Source organism: Trachemys scripta, chromosome 12, assembly GCF_013100865.1.
Source record: "Trachemys scripta elegans isolate TJP31775 chromosome 12, CAS_Tse_1.0, whole genome shotgun sequence".
NCBI lineage: Eukaryota > Metazoa > Chordata > Testudines > Emydidae > Trachemys > Trachemys scripta.
In genome coordinates this window covers 9917012-9936258 of record NC_048309.1, presented here as the reverse complement: position 1 = coordinate 9936258, position 19247 = coordinate 9917012, and the positions used below count along the sequence as shown (strand labels likewise).

General features: G+C 41.8%; 2 protein-coding genes across 4 annotated transcripts in view; one reads left to right on the top strand and one right to left on the bottom strand.

Moving 5' to 3' along the window:
• Positions 1-3906, top strand: part of PHACTR3 (phosphatase and actin regulator 3) — a 164927-nt gene extending 161021 nt beyond the window's left edge. For all 3 annotated transcript variants that reach the window (XM_034787667.1, XM_034787665.1, XM_034787666.1), the window contains exon 13: positions 3301-3906. In XM_034787667.1, coding sequence (XP_034643558.1) covers positions 3301-3316 — 16 coding nt within the window. In that variant the 3' untranslated portion in view covers positions 3317-3906. The remainder of the gene's footprint in view (positions 1-3300) is intronic.
• Positions 3907-13862: 9956 nt separating this feature from the next.
• The window catches only part of SYCP2 (synaptonemal complex protein 2), a 77590-nt gene continuing 72205 nt past the window's right edge, over positions 13863-19247 (bottom strand). Inside the window, exons 40-45 of the mRNA XM_034786865.1 lie at positions 18628-18722; positions 18446-18545; positions 17362-17420; positions 16899-16977; positions 15461-15517; positions 13863-15112 (exon numbers count right to left, since the gene is read on the bottom strand). Coding sequence (XP_034642756.1) covers positions 15041-15112; positions 15461-15517; positions 16899-16977; positions 17362-17420; positions 18446-18545; positions 18628-18722 — 462 coding nt within the window. The 3' untranslated portion in view covers positions 13863-15040. The remainder of the gene's footprint in view (positions 15113-15460; positions 15518-16898; positions 16978-17361; positions 17421-18445; positions 18546-18627; positions 18723-19247) is intronic.

Below are 19247 nucleotides of genomic sequence, written 5' to 3'. Positions count from 1 at the left end.
GCGGCAATTCGGCGGACGGTCCCTCACTCCCGCTCGGAGCCAAGGACCTCCCGCCGAATTGCCGCCGCAGATCGCGATCGCGGCTTTTTTTTTTTTTTTTTTTTTGCGCCGCGTGGGGCGGCAAAAACCCTGGAGCCGGCCCTGCTAGTGGAAGGGAGTCAGCGTCATAAAACACGCCATCACAATAACCCTGAATTGGCAACCCTGTGTCAACTCAGCAGAGAAGCCAAGGATCAGATAATATGGGCATAGACCCCAAATTCCTGTGTCACTTGTAGAGAGGGTAGAAGCTGAATGGTGAGGCAGTGAGCCAAGGCCTGTAAGCACATATATTCTGCTGACACTCCTCACTCGCCAGCACTGTTAATCTAGCACCATTCACAATTACTATATTCACATGGAAATTTAAATGCACGTGCAGATCTCTATCAATTAGAAAGTAAAAATAAAAGACAAGGCACTTGCTGATAGGTGGTACTGAAATCTACTCCACATCATCTGGTTAAAAACAGAGGGGATTTACAGATAAGGAAAGTGGCAAGAGAGGTAGTGGACCAGTAGGTGAGAAGGAAGAGACAGAACGTTACCTTTGTTACTGCAAAGATGATATTGGAGGAAAGTCACTTTAATGAATAGCAACAGTAATGGCCAAATTCTGCCCTTTGATTTCTATTAGCATCTCATTGGCTCTCAGATGGGACACATCTGAGGGATGAAACTGACCCAAAGTTTTATATTAACCATTAGCTAATTCCAGACAGGGCTGGGAATTTGTCACAGTTCTTGTGACATTACAGAACCTGAGCTTCAGCCATGTGGTTTATGTAATGGGAAGACTGTAGCTTAGGTCTGGCAGAGAAGGATAGTTTATTTAATTGAAGCTACTTGAGGAGTTTAATTAGGCAGATTAAAATGAGACATTTTGAAATGTGGCCAGGACACCAGGGTTAAATACTCCTAACCACTTTCAGCTAGTGCCATCGTACCGTGTTTAGGACTTTATTTTTACATCTCATCCAAGAGAAGAACTGTCCAATGCCTCAGGGTATTTCTTCTGTACGGATTCAGAAGAAAGAGTGCCACCTCGTATATCAACAATACCTCTCCTGGCAGTACCTGGTTGTTTGGGTATTTTTTTAAAAGGTGCACATCAAAATACCAACTCAGCGTTGCTTATTTTGTGAAAGCCGACAGGATCACAGCATATCATGGTATATTATTAGCAACAAACAAAATTATGGCCCATATCTTTAAAAAATTCATGCACAATTGTGTTTGCATGCTCAAATAATTATACATGCAAATGATTTTTCAGACAGCTAACTGATGACATGTGCATGCAGTTACTGTGTCTGGCCATGCAATCATGGCAGATGCACACACAATGTGCACATATTTTCACACACACACACACACACACACACACACTTTTCTGAAAATGTAGGCTATCGACAGAGGGATAAGCCTGAGCATTATTCTAGCTTGTTTACATTTTGAGGAAGCGTATGCCATTATTGTAGGAGTTAAAACAGCAAACAGGTGTGATAAAACAATCACGTATAACATCCATTAGATACTTTTGAGGTACACAAGTCAAAGGGTATCAGAACATATGAAGATATATAATTTCACTACCACACCTCCTAAAAAGGCATTAATAAAAAGGTTTTGAATAACCTCCTCGTGATAGATTTTAAAATAATTCTATGCATTTTACCAAGTATTGCTTGCTGTGGAATTACTGTCACCATCACATCCCCTTACTATGTATATTCGGGTATATGGCATTTACCAATTATGATTTGAACAGTAATTGTTAAACCTGGAAGATTGTGTCTACTAGCATAATTTTCATATGTAATGGGTAGGCCCAAAATGATATTCTAATTAATTCATAATCATGCTGAAAACATCAAGTCTGATACTGTAAACTGCTTGTTAGATCATTAAAATCCTTTTAAAGACGCCACTTCAGTTCTACAACCACAATAACGTACTACAAACATGCTGGAATGAGTCAGGTGTTTTGCTGCTATTGTCATGTCAGAATTGCATTCTGCCTGTCTATTATTACTATTTAGATAATGGTAGAAGCCAAACTCTGGCAGGCACTTTGCGAAGCCACGGCTCACAGCCTCAAAGGTATTTAGGTGGCTAACTCCTATTTAAATCAATTATTAAATATCTTTGAAGATCTGCACCAGAGTCATTGTTTCGGAGGGTACATTCTAAAAAAGGCAGACAAAGAATGAAGTAAAGAGAAGCAATTAACATACAAGCAAAGTGGTAAGGGTGAAGATAGGCACATCCTATTAGTTCAATTTTTTTTTATTTTCTTTTCAAAGTTAAAGCCCTGAAGTATCCCTTTCTTCACAACTCAGCTCCCTAGTCCTTCCCCCACACCAATTCCCAGCCTCACTTCCATCCTCCTTATTGCAAATACATGATGGGGAGATTTGGAAGTGGGAGTCAATGAGGAATGAAAAGAACATAACAGAACTCGAGGAAGAGAGAATTTGTAGTTGAGGAAGCCCGTATGCAGAGAGGACTTTCGCCAGAGGCACTCAGCCCTGGTCTACACTGGGGGCGGGGTGGAGGGCATCCATCTAAGTTACGCAACTTCAGCTATGTGAATAACGTAGCTGAAGTTGACGTGCTTACATTGACTTACTGTGGTGTCTTCACCGCAGTGACTCAACTGTTGCCGTTCCCGTTGACTCTGCCTGTACCTCTCGCGGCGGTGGAGTACAGAAGTCGATAGGAGAGCACTCGGGGGGTTGATTTATCGCGTCTAGACTAGACGTGATAAATCGATCCCCACTGGATCGATTGCCGCTCGCCGATCCAGCGGGTAGAGTAGACATACCCTCAAACCAAAGGGATAAAATGGTATGAACCCTGGCATATTTTTCGTCATATTGGCCTTATATGTAGAACATGTTGGGGATCTTTCATGAAAAAAGATGCTCTAGAAATGTGATTCAATGGTATTAAACAGAATGGACACTTTATTAAATACACCGTTACCTCGATATAACACAATCCAATATAACACGAATTCGGATATAACGCGGTAAAGCAGTGCTCCGGGGGGCGGGGCTGCGCACTCCGGTGGATCAAAGCAAGTTCAATATAACGTGGTTTCACCTATAACGCAGTAAGATTTTTTTGGCTGCCGAGGACAGCGTTATATCGACGTAGAGGTGTATTATTTCTTATTGCAATAATATATTTAATGTTAAAAAATGCTGTTATAAAGTGATTTTTAAAATGTCTCTTTTTTTTTTTATAACCCTCTAGATTTCACAGGCCATAGAGATTTTCTTCTGAGAAGAATTTGTCTTTACTTTCGATACTGCTACTGAACACACATCAGGGAACGTATAAAGGTCTTTCCCTGAAGTTCAGTTCACGATAACCTGACGTGTGTGTGAGAGAAGGACTGTGCAGGTGAAATCTCTGCAGCTCGTACACACAGGAGCTACCTACCAGAGGACGTACTTCGCTCTTTGATGCCTGAAGAGTGATGGCCTGTGGGGTGGGAGGATCAGCTGAAAACGAATGAAGTAAAGCTACTGGAAGGAACTTACTGCTCTCCTTTAACACTTGTTTTAAACTGTTTTGCAGCATATCTTGGAAAAGGAGATGTTGTGCATGTACAGGCTTTACCATTCCAGGGCCTCTGACATAATGGACATGACGCACTGTCATTCAGTATTATGTTGACAAGACATTTTGAACTAATCACAATTAGTTTGTAAAACACTTACGTTCATGTTATACAAAATGATTTAATGTATTATAATTTCTTTCTTTTTTATATAATGTCTAACGAAAACACAGCTGCAACATTTTTGATTCCTGTTAATTTTGTTCTTTAATTAAATGACTACTTATTGCAGGAAATGAGCGCACTTCTTTTAAATTGCTTTTTTCCCCAGGTGGGATTGAAGGGGACGGGATTTGTAATTATTATGGGCCAGATTTCCTGCACCACAAAAGTCAGCACACAGTCTGGGAGACCATGATCAGTGGAATTTAGACAATGGGCTTCCCACCTTGTGGAGGAAAGATATTGGACCAGATGCTTACAACTGGAGTAATTCTACAACAGCTGAGGACCTGGCCCTTTGTAAGAAATGTAGTCTGTCACTACAGTAAAAAATTACTAAGCTTTGGCAAATTTAAACATGACATAGGTAAACTGTTAAATACACTTAATTGACTATCAAACTATTGATAGTTGTATTCTTTTTCTAGTAAAATGTACGTGAGATTTGATAACTTCCTGATGAGGAAAAAAGATACTTCTACTAATAATTACTAAAAACAAACCTAACAGAAATGATTATGAAAAACTATAAGCAAGATAGGCCACAAGGCTTAACAAAATCCAGAAACAATTAGAAGATTTGCCTAAGTAAGGAATACAGGATTTGGCTAAAAATCATAAATATGTAAGTGATAATGTTAACAGTAGGTAATACTGATGAAAATGTGAATGATACTTGCATAAGATATTCTGTTTCTTTATATCAGAGGGGTAGCCGTGTTTGTTTTTCTGTTTCTTCAGTGACTGTAATAGAAGTGGCACATACGCATACAAGGCAAAATTTTGTCCATAGATGTTTCAAGTTCTACCCTTTGTAAAAGTTTTAAAAAAGAGTAAAAAATGTTGGGTAGGACACGTCAACCTCAAGCCAGCAGAAAGGACCCCAATGAAGACATGAAAACAAATAAGCAAACAGATGAAAGGTCAAGGGAATTATGGATATAGACTCCTGATAAATGACTGCAGGATGGTGTGCAGAATTAATGCATCTAATGGATGCCTAATTGCGTTTGGTTCTCCAGTGATCAGCACTGGAGTGAAATGTCTCATTTAAACACAACGATCTATTGTACTCCCTCCACAATAATAGGAATTATGAATGTACAGGACATACTGATAATATACTTAGTTTCAGCCATTGTTAGAAGCCATTTGTGGATCTTTGCAGGGCATGTGTCTAAGGCACGACTAAACACCTGCTGAACAGTTCAGCTTAATGTCTAGCTAGATTTAATTTTGTATATCCTTATAAATATTGGTCACATAGATCTAAGTCTAAGTCCCTGAGTAACCATCATAATTTAATCCAATGATTTGTCTCTTTAATTACCCGATTTTAGTACTTGGTAGCCTCATCATGGAAATCTATATCATCATGCTAACTGGTATTTTAACATTTTTATTAGAATAATCCAACCACAAGTTCTGATATTTGACGGTCATAGTATAATGAATGAAAATTCAGGAGTAATACAGGGAAAGAGTGAAAACATTAACTAAAGAAACACCTCTCAGTAAGAAATACTTTTTCTAATTTGAGAGGGAAAATAGATGAGCCTTGCAGTATAAACAAGCATCGTGGATTGTACACTTTATTATTATTATTTGTATTATCATAATGCCTCACAGCCCTAGTCAGGGACCATGACTTCATCGTGCTAGGTGCTGTACAAACAGCACAAAAAGACAATCCCTACCCCTAAACGCTTGCAATCTAGGTACCAGGTTTGGAGTTGAGCAAAACATTTTAGTTTAGAAGTGATTCACCTTCCCACTAAGCCCTCATTAATAAATATTACCTTGATAAGAAAATGGTTCTGAAAAATATAGTAGTATAAGCACAAAGGAATATTAACAATATATTAGTCAGGGCAGCTTTTTTTAAAAAATGCAACTACATATGTATTATTTTTACAACTACAGATGCAAAGTAAAAAAAGCTTTTGTATTTTATACAATCTTCAAAACCTTGGAAATTCATCAAAGAAAATATTCATTAGTTTCACGTATTCTTGAATAAGTCAGTTATGCTGGTAAGAAATCTTTGACTCACATCAGGAGGTCCATCTAGTGGAAATGACAAGCAATCACATATTAGATCTGAGAGAATTTACCAGTTGATTTATGACTTAATCATAACTTCTATAACCAATGGACATATCAATCAAAATTTAAGCTACACTGACACCCATGAACTAAGTTTCAAGATCAATCAGATAACCTGCAAAGAATTTTCAAAAAAACTGGCTTCTGCATTTTTTTCTTCTTTATTCTACTTAAAGAACCACTGGAAGGATGACATCACAAGAGCTGAGTGAAAGCTGAGTATCTAAAAGGGAAAGGAATTTTTAATTGGACTGTTTAAAGCTCTTTTTTATTAATTCCTAGTTAACTTTAATAACTAACTAATATTTTGGATAAAATAATCCTTTGTGAAATACTTGATATGCTCACCCCTTGACTTAATTCTTTAGCTCACAGTAAACTTCCCTGAGACATCCCCGAATTCCTCTAGCTAAAAGGGAGGACCATACTTGTCATTCCTGATATATTTATGTCAAAACAAAAGCAATTCCCTCCCTCAACTTTTTGGTCTTTGTATTTACATACTAAAGACGCAAATACCAGCACAAGCCCATTTTTTAATAAATACTCTATGCTCACCTTTTAAGAACTACTTTGGTCCCCCACAAGGATATATCAGACAAAACAATCTTCCTAAAAGCATTAAACCTGTGCATGTGGTGGGAGAGGCAGAATGATTAGGGACAAGTAAGGGGACCACAGAATTTTTCACTTCAAGGTCACTGGTGAAAATCGAGGTCTGGGTCTTCCATGACTAACAGTTATCATCTGATCATTGTTTGGTGGCCCATGTGATGAAGAGACTGGGTGACTTCAGTCCAGTTCCTTTTAGAGAGGTATCCATGTTAACCCCTCTACCACAGTCTAGAACCCTTTCTGACAGACTTAACAAAATAGCCCAGTACTGAATAGGCATGAGAACCAAGGTGCCTTGGCCCTGCAGGTCAGAATTGAAATATATTGTGTTTGTTGGGGAGAGAAACAGATTGTACGGGAAAACTTACATTGCCAGTGTCCATGATATACATGTTCTGTGGACAAATAAAACATTAAAAACAACAACCCCAAACTCTTGAATAGGTATTTCTAGGCATAGCTGATTGGGGGGCCAAACCACACTCTGAATATTAAGAAAACCAAGATGTATTTTAACACAGTGTAGTTTACTGTGCTCTTCACAACAATCATGTGATTTAACAATTTTGAGAGAGAAACACGGAGTCAGAAATACACACACAGTGAAATTGTATAAGTAAGACTTTACTCAACAAAGTAAAAAATAGATGAGTCAAATCCTTCATTCCATGTTGAAGTCAGAGATTTGCATGAATAAAGACTGTAGGATTTGAGAAAAATCTACACAGATAGATGGAACACTTAAGGCCTGGTCTACACTAGGCGTTTATGTCCAAGTTAGCGCCGTTACATCGAATTAACCCTGCACCCGTCCACACCGAGAAGCTATTTAGTTCGACATAGAGGTCTCTTTAATTCGACTTCTGTACTCCTCCCCGACGAGGGGAGTAGCGCTAAATTCGACATGGCCATGTCGAATTAGGCTAGGTGTGGATGGAAATCGACGCTAATAGCTCCAGGAGCTATCCCACAGTGCACCACTCTGTTGACGCTCTGGACAGCAGTCCGAGCTCGGATGCTCTGACCATCCACACAGGAAAAGCCCCGGGAAAATTTGAATTCCTTTTCCTGTCTGGCCAGTTTGAATCTCATTTCCTGTCTGGACATCGTGGTGAGCTCAGCAGCACTGGCAACGATGCAGAGCTCTCCAGCAGTGATGGCCGTGCAATCTCAGAATAGAAAGAGGGCCCCAGCATGGACTGATCGGGAAGTCTTGGATCTGATCGCTGTGTGGGGCGATGAGTCCGTGCTTTCCGAGCTGCGCTCCAAGAAACGGAATGCAAAGATCTACGAGAAGATCTCTAAAGACATGTCAGAGAGAGGATACAGCCGGGATGCAACGCAGTGCCGCGTGAAAATCAAGGAGCTGAGACAAGGCTACCAGAAGACCAAAGAGGCAAACGGACGCTCCGGATCCCATCCCCAGACATCCCGTTTCTACGAGGCACTGCATTCTATCCTAGGTGCGGCCACCACCACTAACCCACCACTGACTGTGGACTCTGAGGATGGGATATTGTCCACGGCCGATTCTTCGGACATGTTAGCGGATGGGGAAGATGAGGAAGGAGATGAGGAGGACGAGGCAGTCGACAGCGCTTACGATGCTGATTTCCCCGACAGCCAGGATCTCTTCATCACCCTTACAGAGATCCCCTACCAACCGTCCCCAGCCGTTAACCCGGACACAGAATCTGGGGAAGGATCAGCCAGTAAGTGTTGTAAACATCTAAACATTTATTTGTAACAGAACAGGAATATTAACCAAAACAACAATGGGTTTCTCATGATTAATTTGCCCTAGGTGCTTAACGTTTCAGTCCTGGGCAGTGCAACTATTGAAAAAAATCTAACAATGTCCGGTTTTGCATGATTGTCCTGCCCAAGCCGCTCTACTGTTTAGTCACTGCTAGTGCAGCTAGAGTAAAATGTGGTCTATATGTCCGGGGATAGAGCAGAAATCCTCCTGGGACATCTCGATGAAGCTCTCCTGGAGGTAATTGGAAAGCCGTTGCATCAGGTTCCTGGGGAGAGCGGCCTTATTGGGTCCTCCGTAGTATGACACGTTGCCGCGCCACGAGACAATCCAGTACTCGGGAATCATTGCTCTGCACAGCAGGGCGGCATACGGCCCTGGTCTTTGGAGGCTTTCCCGAAGCATTCTTTCTTTCTCGCTGTCTGAGATCCTCATGAGGGTGATGTTGCTCATGGTGACCTGCTTTGAATTAGGTAGGGGAATGTTAGTTTTGGGACTGCTTGCCCGTTCCTTTACAGAACTGTAACCACTGGTTTGCGGCCACGCGGTGGAGGCGGGAGAGGGGCAGCCTACAGGGATCGTTCCCGGAGACAGCCGCGAGGGGGTGGGACAGGGGCAGAGTTCCTGCTTGCCGGATTGCTGGCAGCAGGGACTGACATTGCTTTCAATGTGAAATGAGGCCATTGCTAATATTAAAGTTTTAAGCTGCCACAAGTCTACGGCTTACCATGTCTGCCTGCTACAGAAATTCCGGTGTCCTGCCCCGCTTCTCAAATCTGCTGTGCAAGACCCCAGGCACTGAATGCGAAGGCCGAGAATTCGACCTTGTGCTGAGTGCGCATGTGATAGGTGCTGTGCATGGTCTTGTTCACAGAGAAAGACTATGTTCTTTGTTCACGACTACATTTATCTTTCTGAGGAATTCACTCCCTTTTTCCCATTCCCACAGCCACATCTGCGACTGTCTCACAACCTAGCCTGGCATCACACTCCCAGAGGCTAGCGCAGATTAGGCGTAGGAAGAAGAGGACACGGGAGGACATGTTCTCGGAGCTTATGGCCTGCTCCCGAGCCCAGGCAGCACAGCAGACCCAGTGGCGGGAGAACTTGTCCCAAATGCACCAAGCAAACATGGATCGGGAGGAGAGGTGGCGTCAGGAAGACCAGCAGGCGACTCAAACCCTGCTTGGACTACTGAGGGAGCAAACGGACACGCTCCGGCGCCTTGTGGATGTTCTGCAGGAACGGAGGCAGGAGGACAGAGCCCCGCTGCAGTCTCTCTCTAACCGCCCTCCCCCGCCACCAAGTCCCATACCCACCTCACCCAAAGTCCAAAGAAGGAGGGGCGGCAGAGTCCGTGCTAACTCTCACTCCACCCCTGCAGAGAGCTCTAGTAGTAGAAGGCTCTCATTCCCCAAAATTTGACAAGTTCTTTCCTTCCCGCCTCACACAAGCCCCCGTCCAAGTTTCACCTCCCAGTTCCATGTGTAGTTGATAATAAAAAATACGTTTCTGTTAATTACTGTTTCCATCATGTTCTTTTGGAGGAGGGGGGGGAGGGGGTTGGTAATTGGACAGGACAGTCACCTTTGGCAGGGTACATAGGCGGGGGCAGGTACAGCAGCAGGGCACATACACAGTGCAGTGACTAGTTACCCTGGTCAGTCTGGGAGGTGGTTTTCATGTTATGTGGTGGGGGGTGGACAGTTACAGATCTTAAGCGGCGGTCCTTATCCTGGATCACAGAGCCACGCAGCAGGGGATCTGTAACCGTCCTCCCCCTGCCACAAAGTCACATAGCCCCCCCATACACACAGTCCCGATCAGGAGGGGTGACAGGCTCCGTTGAAACAACCAGTCCACCACAGCGGAGCCTGTCAATCCTGGAGTTTAGAAGCTTCATTTGCGTCACTACACTACACCCGCTCCCCACCACAGTCTGCGTCCCAGTTTTAAAACATTCCCGCGAAAACAGTAATAAAGACAACGGTGTTCATTAACAAAGTAGAAGTGATTTTATTTCTAAACGTGTGTTGGAAGGGGGTGAAGGGGGTATGTAACTGGAGAGGATAGTCAACATTAACTGGGTAAAGAAACGGGGGCAGGTTCAGCTTCTCTGTACACTAACTTAAAAGTCACAGGTTACCCTGCTCAGTCAGGAACCTAGCTTTCAAAGCCTCCCGGATGCACAGCGCGTCCTGCTGGTCTCTTCTGATCGCCCGGCTGTCTGGCTGGGCGTAATCAGAAGCCAGGCTATTTGCCTCAACCTCCCACCCCGCCATAAAGGTCTCCCCCTTGCTCTCACAGAGATTGTGGAGCACACAGCAAGCTGCTATAACAATGGGGATATTGGTTTCGCTGAGATCACAGCGAGTCAGCAAGCTTCTCCATCTCCCCTTGAGACGGCCAAAAGCACACTCCACCACCATTCTGCACTTGCTCAGCCGGTAGTTGAAGAGTTCTTTTTCACTGTCCAGGGCGCCAGTATAGGGCTTCATGAGCCAGGGCATTAGCGGGTAGGCTGGGTCCCCGAGGATGACTATAGGCATCTCCACATCCCCAACAGTTATTTTGTGGTCCGGAAAGTAAATACCTTGCTGCAGCCGTCTAAACAGACCAGAGTTCCTGAAAACACGAGCGTCATGAACCTTGCCATCCGACGTAGATGTTCGTAAAACGTCCCGTGGTCCACCAGTGCTTGCAGCACCATGGAAAAGTAGCCCTTTCTGTTAATGTACTGGCTGGCCTGGTGGTCCGGTGCCAGGATAGGGATGTGAGTTCCATCTGTGGCCCCACCGCAGTTTGGGAATCCCATCGCTGCGAAGCCATCTATGATCGCCTCCCCGTTTCCCAGGGTCACTACCTTTGGCAGCAGTACATCAACGATTGCCTTGGCTACTTGCATCACAACAACCCCCACGGTAGATTTGCCCACGCCAAAGTGGTTCGTGACTGACCGGTAGCTGTCTGGCGTTGCAAGCTTCCAGAGGGCTATGGCCACTCGCTTCTGGACAGTCAGGGCTGCTCGCATCCGGGTGTCATTGCGCTTCAGGGCAGGGGACAGCAACTCACAAAGTTCAAGGAAAGTTCCCTTCCGCATGCAAAAGTTTCGCAGCCACTGGGATTCATCCCAGACCTGCAGCACTATGCGGTCCCACCACTCAGTGCTTGTTTCCCGGGCCCAGAATCGCCGTTCCACAGCATCAACATGACCCATTGCCACCATGATGTCCTCGGTGCTGGGTCCCGTGCTTTCTGAGAGGTCTGTGCTACTCTCAGACTTCAGGCCCTCACCGCGGTGCCGTAGCCTCCTCGCCTGACTTATCTGCATCTGCCTCAGGGAAAGGTGGATGATAAGCTGCGAGGCGTTGAGAGCGGCCACAACTGCAGCGATGGTCGCAGCGGGCTCCATGCTCGCAGTGCTGTGGCGTCCGCGCTGTCACTGACTAGAAAAGTGTGCGAACTGATTTCCCGCCGGCGCTTTCAGGGAGTGGGAGTGATGGACGGATGACGACAGTTACCCAAAAGCACCCTCGAGACATTTTTTTTTTTTACCCAGAAGGCATTGGGGGCTTGACCCAGAATTCCAATGGGCAGCGGGGACTGCGGGAACTGTGGGATAGCTGCCCACAGTGCACCGCTTCCAATGTCGACGCTTTCCCCGTTACTGTGGGCTCACAAAGTCGAATTACTGTCCTTAGTGTGGACACACACGTTCGACTTTGCAATATCGATTCCAAAAATTCGATTTAAGTAAAACTGAACTACTCTCGTAGTGTAGACATACCCTTACACAAATTTTGACGATGAACAATAAAACTATATTTTAAAAGTTAAATTATTTGATGAATAATTGCACAATGTTGCATGTAATCTAATAAAAACCAATGAAGAGTCCTAATTGTTTCTGTTGGTCTGTAAAATCCCTACTCTAATCACATGCTCTGCATTTGGCACAGCATTTGGATCTTGGTGAGAGAATGCCCTGAGTCAAACCGCCACTATCCACTGTTAGCAGAGTGTACCACCACCACCACCAAGTATATTCAAAGCTCAAAGATTAAATATTACAAGTGAATAGCCATATCTTGTGAAGTGCTGAGCGCTCAACTCTCATGAACTTCTGTGGGAGACAACAGCTCAGCACCTTAAAGCAGTCGTTCTCAAACTTGGGCCGCCGCTTGTTCAGGGAAAGCCCCTGGCGGGCTGGGCAGGTTTGTTTACCTGCCACGTCTGCAGGTCCGGCTGATTGCGGCTCCCACTGGCTGCGGTTTGCCGCTCCAGGCCAATGGGGGCTGCAGGAAGGGCGGCCAGCACGTCCCTTGGCCCACGCCACTGCCTGGAGCGGCAAACCGCGGTCAGTGGAAGCCGCAATTGGCAGAACCTGTGGACGCGGCAGGTAAACAAACCGGCCCGGCCCGCCAGGGGCTTTCCCTGAACAAGCGGCGGTGGCCCAAGTTTGAGAACCACTGCTTTAAAGGATCAGACCTATAATCAAGTTATTCATATATCTACTCAAAATAGAGAAGCAAACATAACACCAAGTAAATAATACAAAATTAGTAGCAGCAAGTGGAAGGCACAGCACCTTAATGAAACTGGTATTTATTGATGTGACCACCAATGCAAAATTAACTGAAACTGAGTGAGTTAACAAATATAAAGAATGGAATCAGTACCAATTTTGGAACAGAAAACAGCTTCACATAAGTGTAACCAAGCACCATAAATCAATAAACACAGTACATGCAGTGAAAGTTCAACAAAACCAGAGTGGAACAATAATACAGAGGTGCAGATTACAGGAAAGGTAATAGTTATTAGGGAATTGTCTGATTAGGATGATCTCAATAATTGTGAATTGGAATAAACAGACCAAATTCTTTGCTAGGGTAACTAAAATTTAGTCAATGGAGTTATGCTAGCCGAAGAAAAGGTTACTCACAGTGTGCAGTAACAGTAGTTCTTCAAAATACGTCATCTTATAGGTGCTCCACTGCAGGTGCATATGCGCTTTTGGTAAGATTTTAAGTTGTAGTGCTTGTTCAGTACACACATGAACCCTACACAACTCCATGTGCCACACCAAGGCTATATAGAGCGGCATGGGCAAACCACCCTCAGTTGCTTCTCTACTGCAGAGTTCCATAGCAGAAACTCCAAAGCAGGGGGGAAAGAGGGCGGGTAGTGGAGCATCACTAGGGACACACATCTTGAAGAACTACAGTTACTGCACAGGGTGAGTAACCTCTCCTTCTTTGAGTAGTGTCCCCCAGGTACTCCACTTCAGGTGACTACTGAGCAATACCCTCTAGTGCAGGGGTCCCCAACGCGGTGCCCAGGGGTGCCATGGTGCCCACCGGGGCGTCCAAGTGCGTCCGCGTACTGGCCAGTGGATGAGGATCCGCTGAAATGCCGCCAACAAGCAGCGTCATCCAGAGGTGTTGCTGCCGAAATGCCGCCGATTTTCAGCTGGATGACGCTGCTTGTCGGTGGCGACGCCTATTGACATTGCCGCTTGTCAGCGGCATTTCGGCGGATGCTCGTCCACCGCCAGGGTCCTCCGTGGCTCGTCGTCTGGCATCTGCCAGACGAAAAAGGTTGGGGACCACTGCTCTAGTGGAATGGAAATAGACTTCTGAATAGAGTCCAAAAGGGAAGATAGTATAGTAGAGCCAATCATGGCATCTAAAGCCAAGTCTGAATTACTGCACAATGTTTAGAAAAAGTGCATATGGAGATACAAGTTGCAGCTCTACACAGCTCAGTTATGAGGACATTCTTAAGAAAGGCTGCTGAAGCAGAAAGAGACCTAGTACTTTAGGAAGAGGTTGGAGATCATTAGAATGATATCAAAAGATATCCATCCAGAGAGTTTTTGATTGGAAACTGGAGATTCCTTGGACCTGTCAGCAATAGACACAAACAACATGGGAGATTTTCTAAATGGCTTAGTCCTGTCCAGGTAAAAAGCTAATGTCCTCTTGACACTGAGTGTGTGCAATACTGTCTCATCTTTAGTCAGGTGTGGTTTAGGGGGAAAAAAAGGAAGATGTAGTCTGGTTAATGTGATGTATTTCTATACAAAGGGCAGGCCATCCTGGACGATCTGTTTTAGAGAGCTTTACCAATCATAGATTTACAGAGACTTTGAGTTCAAAATGGCCTAAAATATGCACCAGTTTGCTTAGGCCTTGTGATAATGCCACAAATTTGTAAATGTGAAAAAAGACACAAAGTATATTTTTTCTGAAATGTTTAATACACATTTTCAATATGGTTAAAACATATATATATTTTTACAAAACATTTTTAGTCAATGACAAATTCCAACTGAAAGCTAATACCATAAGTAAATAGGATACAACTTTCAAAAATGCCATTTGATCTCCTTTTCATGTGCTAAAGAATGTATGGTCAAATTCTGTGTCTGGATATGTACAACACAGCTCCTATTAATTGCTATAGAAGTCCTATGTACACATGCAAATCTAAAACATGACACTTACTTCAGTTTTAATTGCAAATTACTCCTTTTTTCTATGCCAATAAATAAACCTTTTAAAATGACCCCTTGTTAATAAATATTCCTAATTTAGTATATGAAGATCCTTTTAAAATAGCACTTCTTTAAAAAGCTTTCAGTAAATATGCAATTGTCAAAACTTCTCATTGGTAAAAAGTAATCTTAATATAAACAAACATTTTCAAAAATATATGAATTTACGATATTAGAATTTTCTCCCTTCTGCCAGAAACAGTGTCTGCAATCCTCTGCGAACATTAAACAGCTCCTCTTCATGCTATGGTAGAACAGTATCACATTTATTATACACTTTAAAACAAACTTTTAAAAAGTATCACAGAATTCAGACAGATATTGCAACATTAGAATGTTTTTTTCCTTCTTGTGCTAATATTAACTCTATTAAAACCCAAATGAGGCACTACATAACTAAAAGAGTATAATGTATTAAAAATTAAGCATTATTTTAATGATACTATTTATTAGTATTTCCATTTTTGCTTCAAATTACAGTGTACTAGAAATTGCATCTTGAAAGGAACTTTTTAAAAAGTGAATGTGCAGATAATTATGTTCTTTTAGGAAAGCATACAAAAACAAATTGAGACAAAACAAGATTATTTACCATTTCTTTAAGAAGCTTCTCTTGAAGCCCTTTCATGTCTTCTTTCATTAGATGCATCTATAAAAATTGACAACATATGTCATATACACACACGTTTTCTTTTCACAAGTGACAATATATTTTAATGAAGACAATTATGTCCTCAAATTAAATGTAAAATCAGATTGTACTAATGCTCAGTCTTCCCATTGGTCAAAATAAGGCTGTCCAGAAAACTGGTGGGAAATATTAATCTTTTTAGGGCAGAAGCAACTAAGTACTATGGCATCTACTCCAAATTCTGACATGAGCATCAGCTTGGGTGCCACAAGTATGCAAACATGAAATTTTACATCTTCTCTATTGCACTCAGACAACTTTTCCCCTCAGATTGGCTGAGACAGGGGTTTAGGGATTCATCCTGCAAGGAGCAGGCATTTATGCAATAAAGCACTTAAGCAACTACTTAATTTTAAATACATATGTAGTTCTACTTACTTCAATGGGATTACATACATGAGTAAAGATAAGCACATGCTTAAGTGTTTTCAAGATCATGGCCCTAGATATGATTGAATCTCAAACAATTCTATCTACATATAGCAAAGATGTTGAATAAAGGGAAACATCTAGAGATTCCCCCTTGACTGAGGAAGCATAGCAGCCCTTTGTCAAAGGAGTTAACAACTTAAAGGTAATTCTGGATCTTCCAGATCTTTCATTATTTCGGAGACCTTGTGTGACCTTTGTAGCCACAAGTGACATTTTTTCATCTGTTTGTGAGTACCCATTTCTCTCCGATATGGACATTGTCATTTATGATTTTCAGATTATTGTAATGGTCTCTATATAGATTTCAAGATTAGCCCCACTCAGGAGATACACCTAGAGTACAATACAGTGTCCTGTTCACTAAGCAGTGTTGGTTACAAGGAACATATTACAACGTACTCCAAAAGACTGCAATTACTTACTGCTCACTCTCTCCCTGGTGAAATTCAAGATATTAATTAAATTCCCCAAAGAACTACAAGTTTGGGTGCCTTAAAAGGTAGCATTTAAGCTAGAGGTGCTTGATGTTTTTTATTTATGAGGCAGGAAAAAACTTGAGGAAGAGAGAAAAACTGAGAGGACAGTTGCCAAACTGCTTGTTTCCAACTGATTCTTTCCTGCATAACTGAAACACTGGTAAGTAAAGCGGCAGAATGTAATATAAACTATACTGCCTGGCCATGAAATTTATGCCATGATTATCAAGTTAGGTGTTCATCTCTTCTAAAAGGGTAAAGTTAGGCGCTTAATGTTGCACAAGTTATGGTCAAATTAATGAAAAAAGTTATTAAAAAGTATCTAGAGGACATTAGTATAATGCTGGAGGTAAAGACTTGGCCTATAAAGAAGTCATCAGGTGACATAATGTAAGAAATAAAAAGAAAACTAAAGAGAACAAATGTCATACCTCAGAAGTAAAAATATTTTCCTCATAGTTAACACTGTGGGAGATGTGCTTTTCAAATGAAGTTTTAAGAATCTGAATCCTAACAACAACAAAAATGCAAATTAAAGATCCTTGGCATATATGAAAATCCCACAAAGATCTTGAATAGGGCAATTCAACTTTTAGTCTAACATACTATTTAAAAACATTGATGACCATTATTATCCCTATTAGGGTAATATTGCACTAGACTCTGGCAGAAAATTATGTGGATAACAATATTAATGTTTTCATATACAGTGCTTTTCATCCATAGATTTCAATATGTTTTACATATAAATGAGCAAGGATTATTATCCTCATTTTACAGATGAGGAAAAGGTGTAGAGCGTTAAGTTACTTGGCTCAAAGTCATATATTGAGTAAATTGCAGAGCCATGAATAGAATCCAGGTCTCATAATAACATTAACAAACCCCACTAACCTCCGCTGTTCATTTTTCTTGCAAGCACTAAACGTAAGTGCATGTTTTTTCCAAAAGTTCTAAAAAGAAATATAATAATTAACTGAACCAGTAAGAAATTAATCCACAGAATATAGGACTTTAAAAAAAAAAATAGATTTCTTCCTGTTCCTGAATAATCTATAATGAGATTGAGAACAGAATGATTAGGCATTCTACAACAGCCCATATCCTCAGGTGTTTTAAAAAATTAAAGGCTCAGTGAGGCAAGATCAAACCATAAAGCACTCACCTTTAACTCAACCAGCAATTTCAGCCCATATTTCCCAAAATCTGTTGTGAATGGCTGTTTCCCCTACTGGCAAATAGAAGGCCTGAGACACTTTGATCAGACATTCCAAAGAGGGTTCGATGTGGTTAAAATGAGACTAAATTAGTTCTAATGTGTGATTTAAGTTTGATTTTAAGCTCTTTCCGGAGTAAAAACCTATTGTACTACTTCACTCTGTCTTCATCTTAATATTAATATTCTTAATGCTAATTTTACATTAGAGCTAGCAACAGACTCACCAAGTCCAAGGTGAGCCATTTTGATACTAAATAAGTTTACATCTGAGTTAACTAAGGCCTATGGAGGCTAGGTGACTTATTTAGAATACACAGTCATTCAATTTCAAAGGCTGGATTTGTTTGCCTGAAACATCCTAACCACTTAGTAGTGTTGATCATGCTGGGAAAGGGTTAGCCTTATACAGTGAGGCAGGTGGCTTTATGGAGGTGGGAGTGGTTCTCTCTAGAGAGTCAATCTGGAATGGGGACTGAGCAACTAAGTGCATAGCAGTAGCCAAGCTTAAAAAGGACTGAATAAACTATTTGTAATTTGACTGTTAATTTCTCTGAAAATAAAAATAAAGCCAAATGCCAGGAAGATGGTAAATTTTTTACTTTACACAAAATGTGTAGCTTTTTTTTAATAGCAAGTTATAAAACACATCTTCTCAGAGCCAGTAGTAATGGTCCACAGATAAATGCCAAATTAAAAAAAGAGAAAAATCCAATATTTTTAGAAAACAGATTTTTTCCATTAAATAATTTAAATACAAACCAATAATTCTTTCTCCATATTTTTCAAAGATTGGGAATCTTTTTCAAAACTCTCAAGCTCCTCTACGATGGTGAAATGAAATTTGTCCAGCTGCTTGATCCTACCAAAACAGAAATAAACTGAAAATAAAAAAGCATTTATGTCATTCAAATAAGTTTTTGAATGAGTATTGTGCTACAGACCTGCATTCATGCAACTGACAACTCACTGTTGTCAAATGCTGCTGAGCTGTTTTCAAGGATTGCTTGGTAAAGTGGTCCATTCTTCTTGAGCGGCTCTAGAAACATATGCATTAAGATTACTTTCAGTTTAATTGACTAACTGAGAAGAGAATGATAAAATACTGTATTATAAAACATAACCATAGTAATTACTTATATAAGATCATAGGTTACAGTGGACAAAAGTCAACATTAACCTTCACATCAGGGACATTCCTTTTGCTTTCCCTTGAAAATGCACCAAAATTTAGTTGAATTATAAAAGTCTCTGAAAAATCACTGTTTGCATATACTTATTAGAGGTTAGTTAGAGGCTGAGAGCAAAATTCTACAAGTGTTCTGTCTTCATTGAGCATGCTCCACCTCCAGAGAGCTCACTGAGCATGGTCTTTTCTTCTGTTTGTTCATGTCAGGGGCTGCTGCATACCAGACTTGAGAGTAGGGAGACACTCTCTCTCTCTCTCTCTCTCCTATGCTCTCAATGCTCCCCTGCAGTGCCCAAGTGAGTAGAAAAGGAGGAAGTAGCAGGACTTGAATGAAGAGAAGGCACTACAGGGCAGGAGAAGGTTGGAATTGGAGAA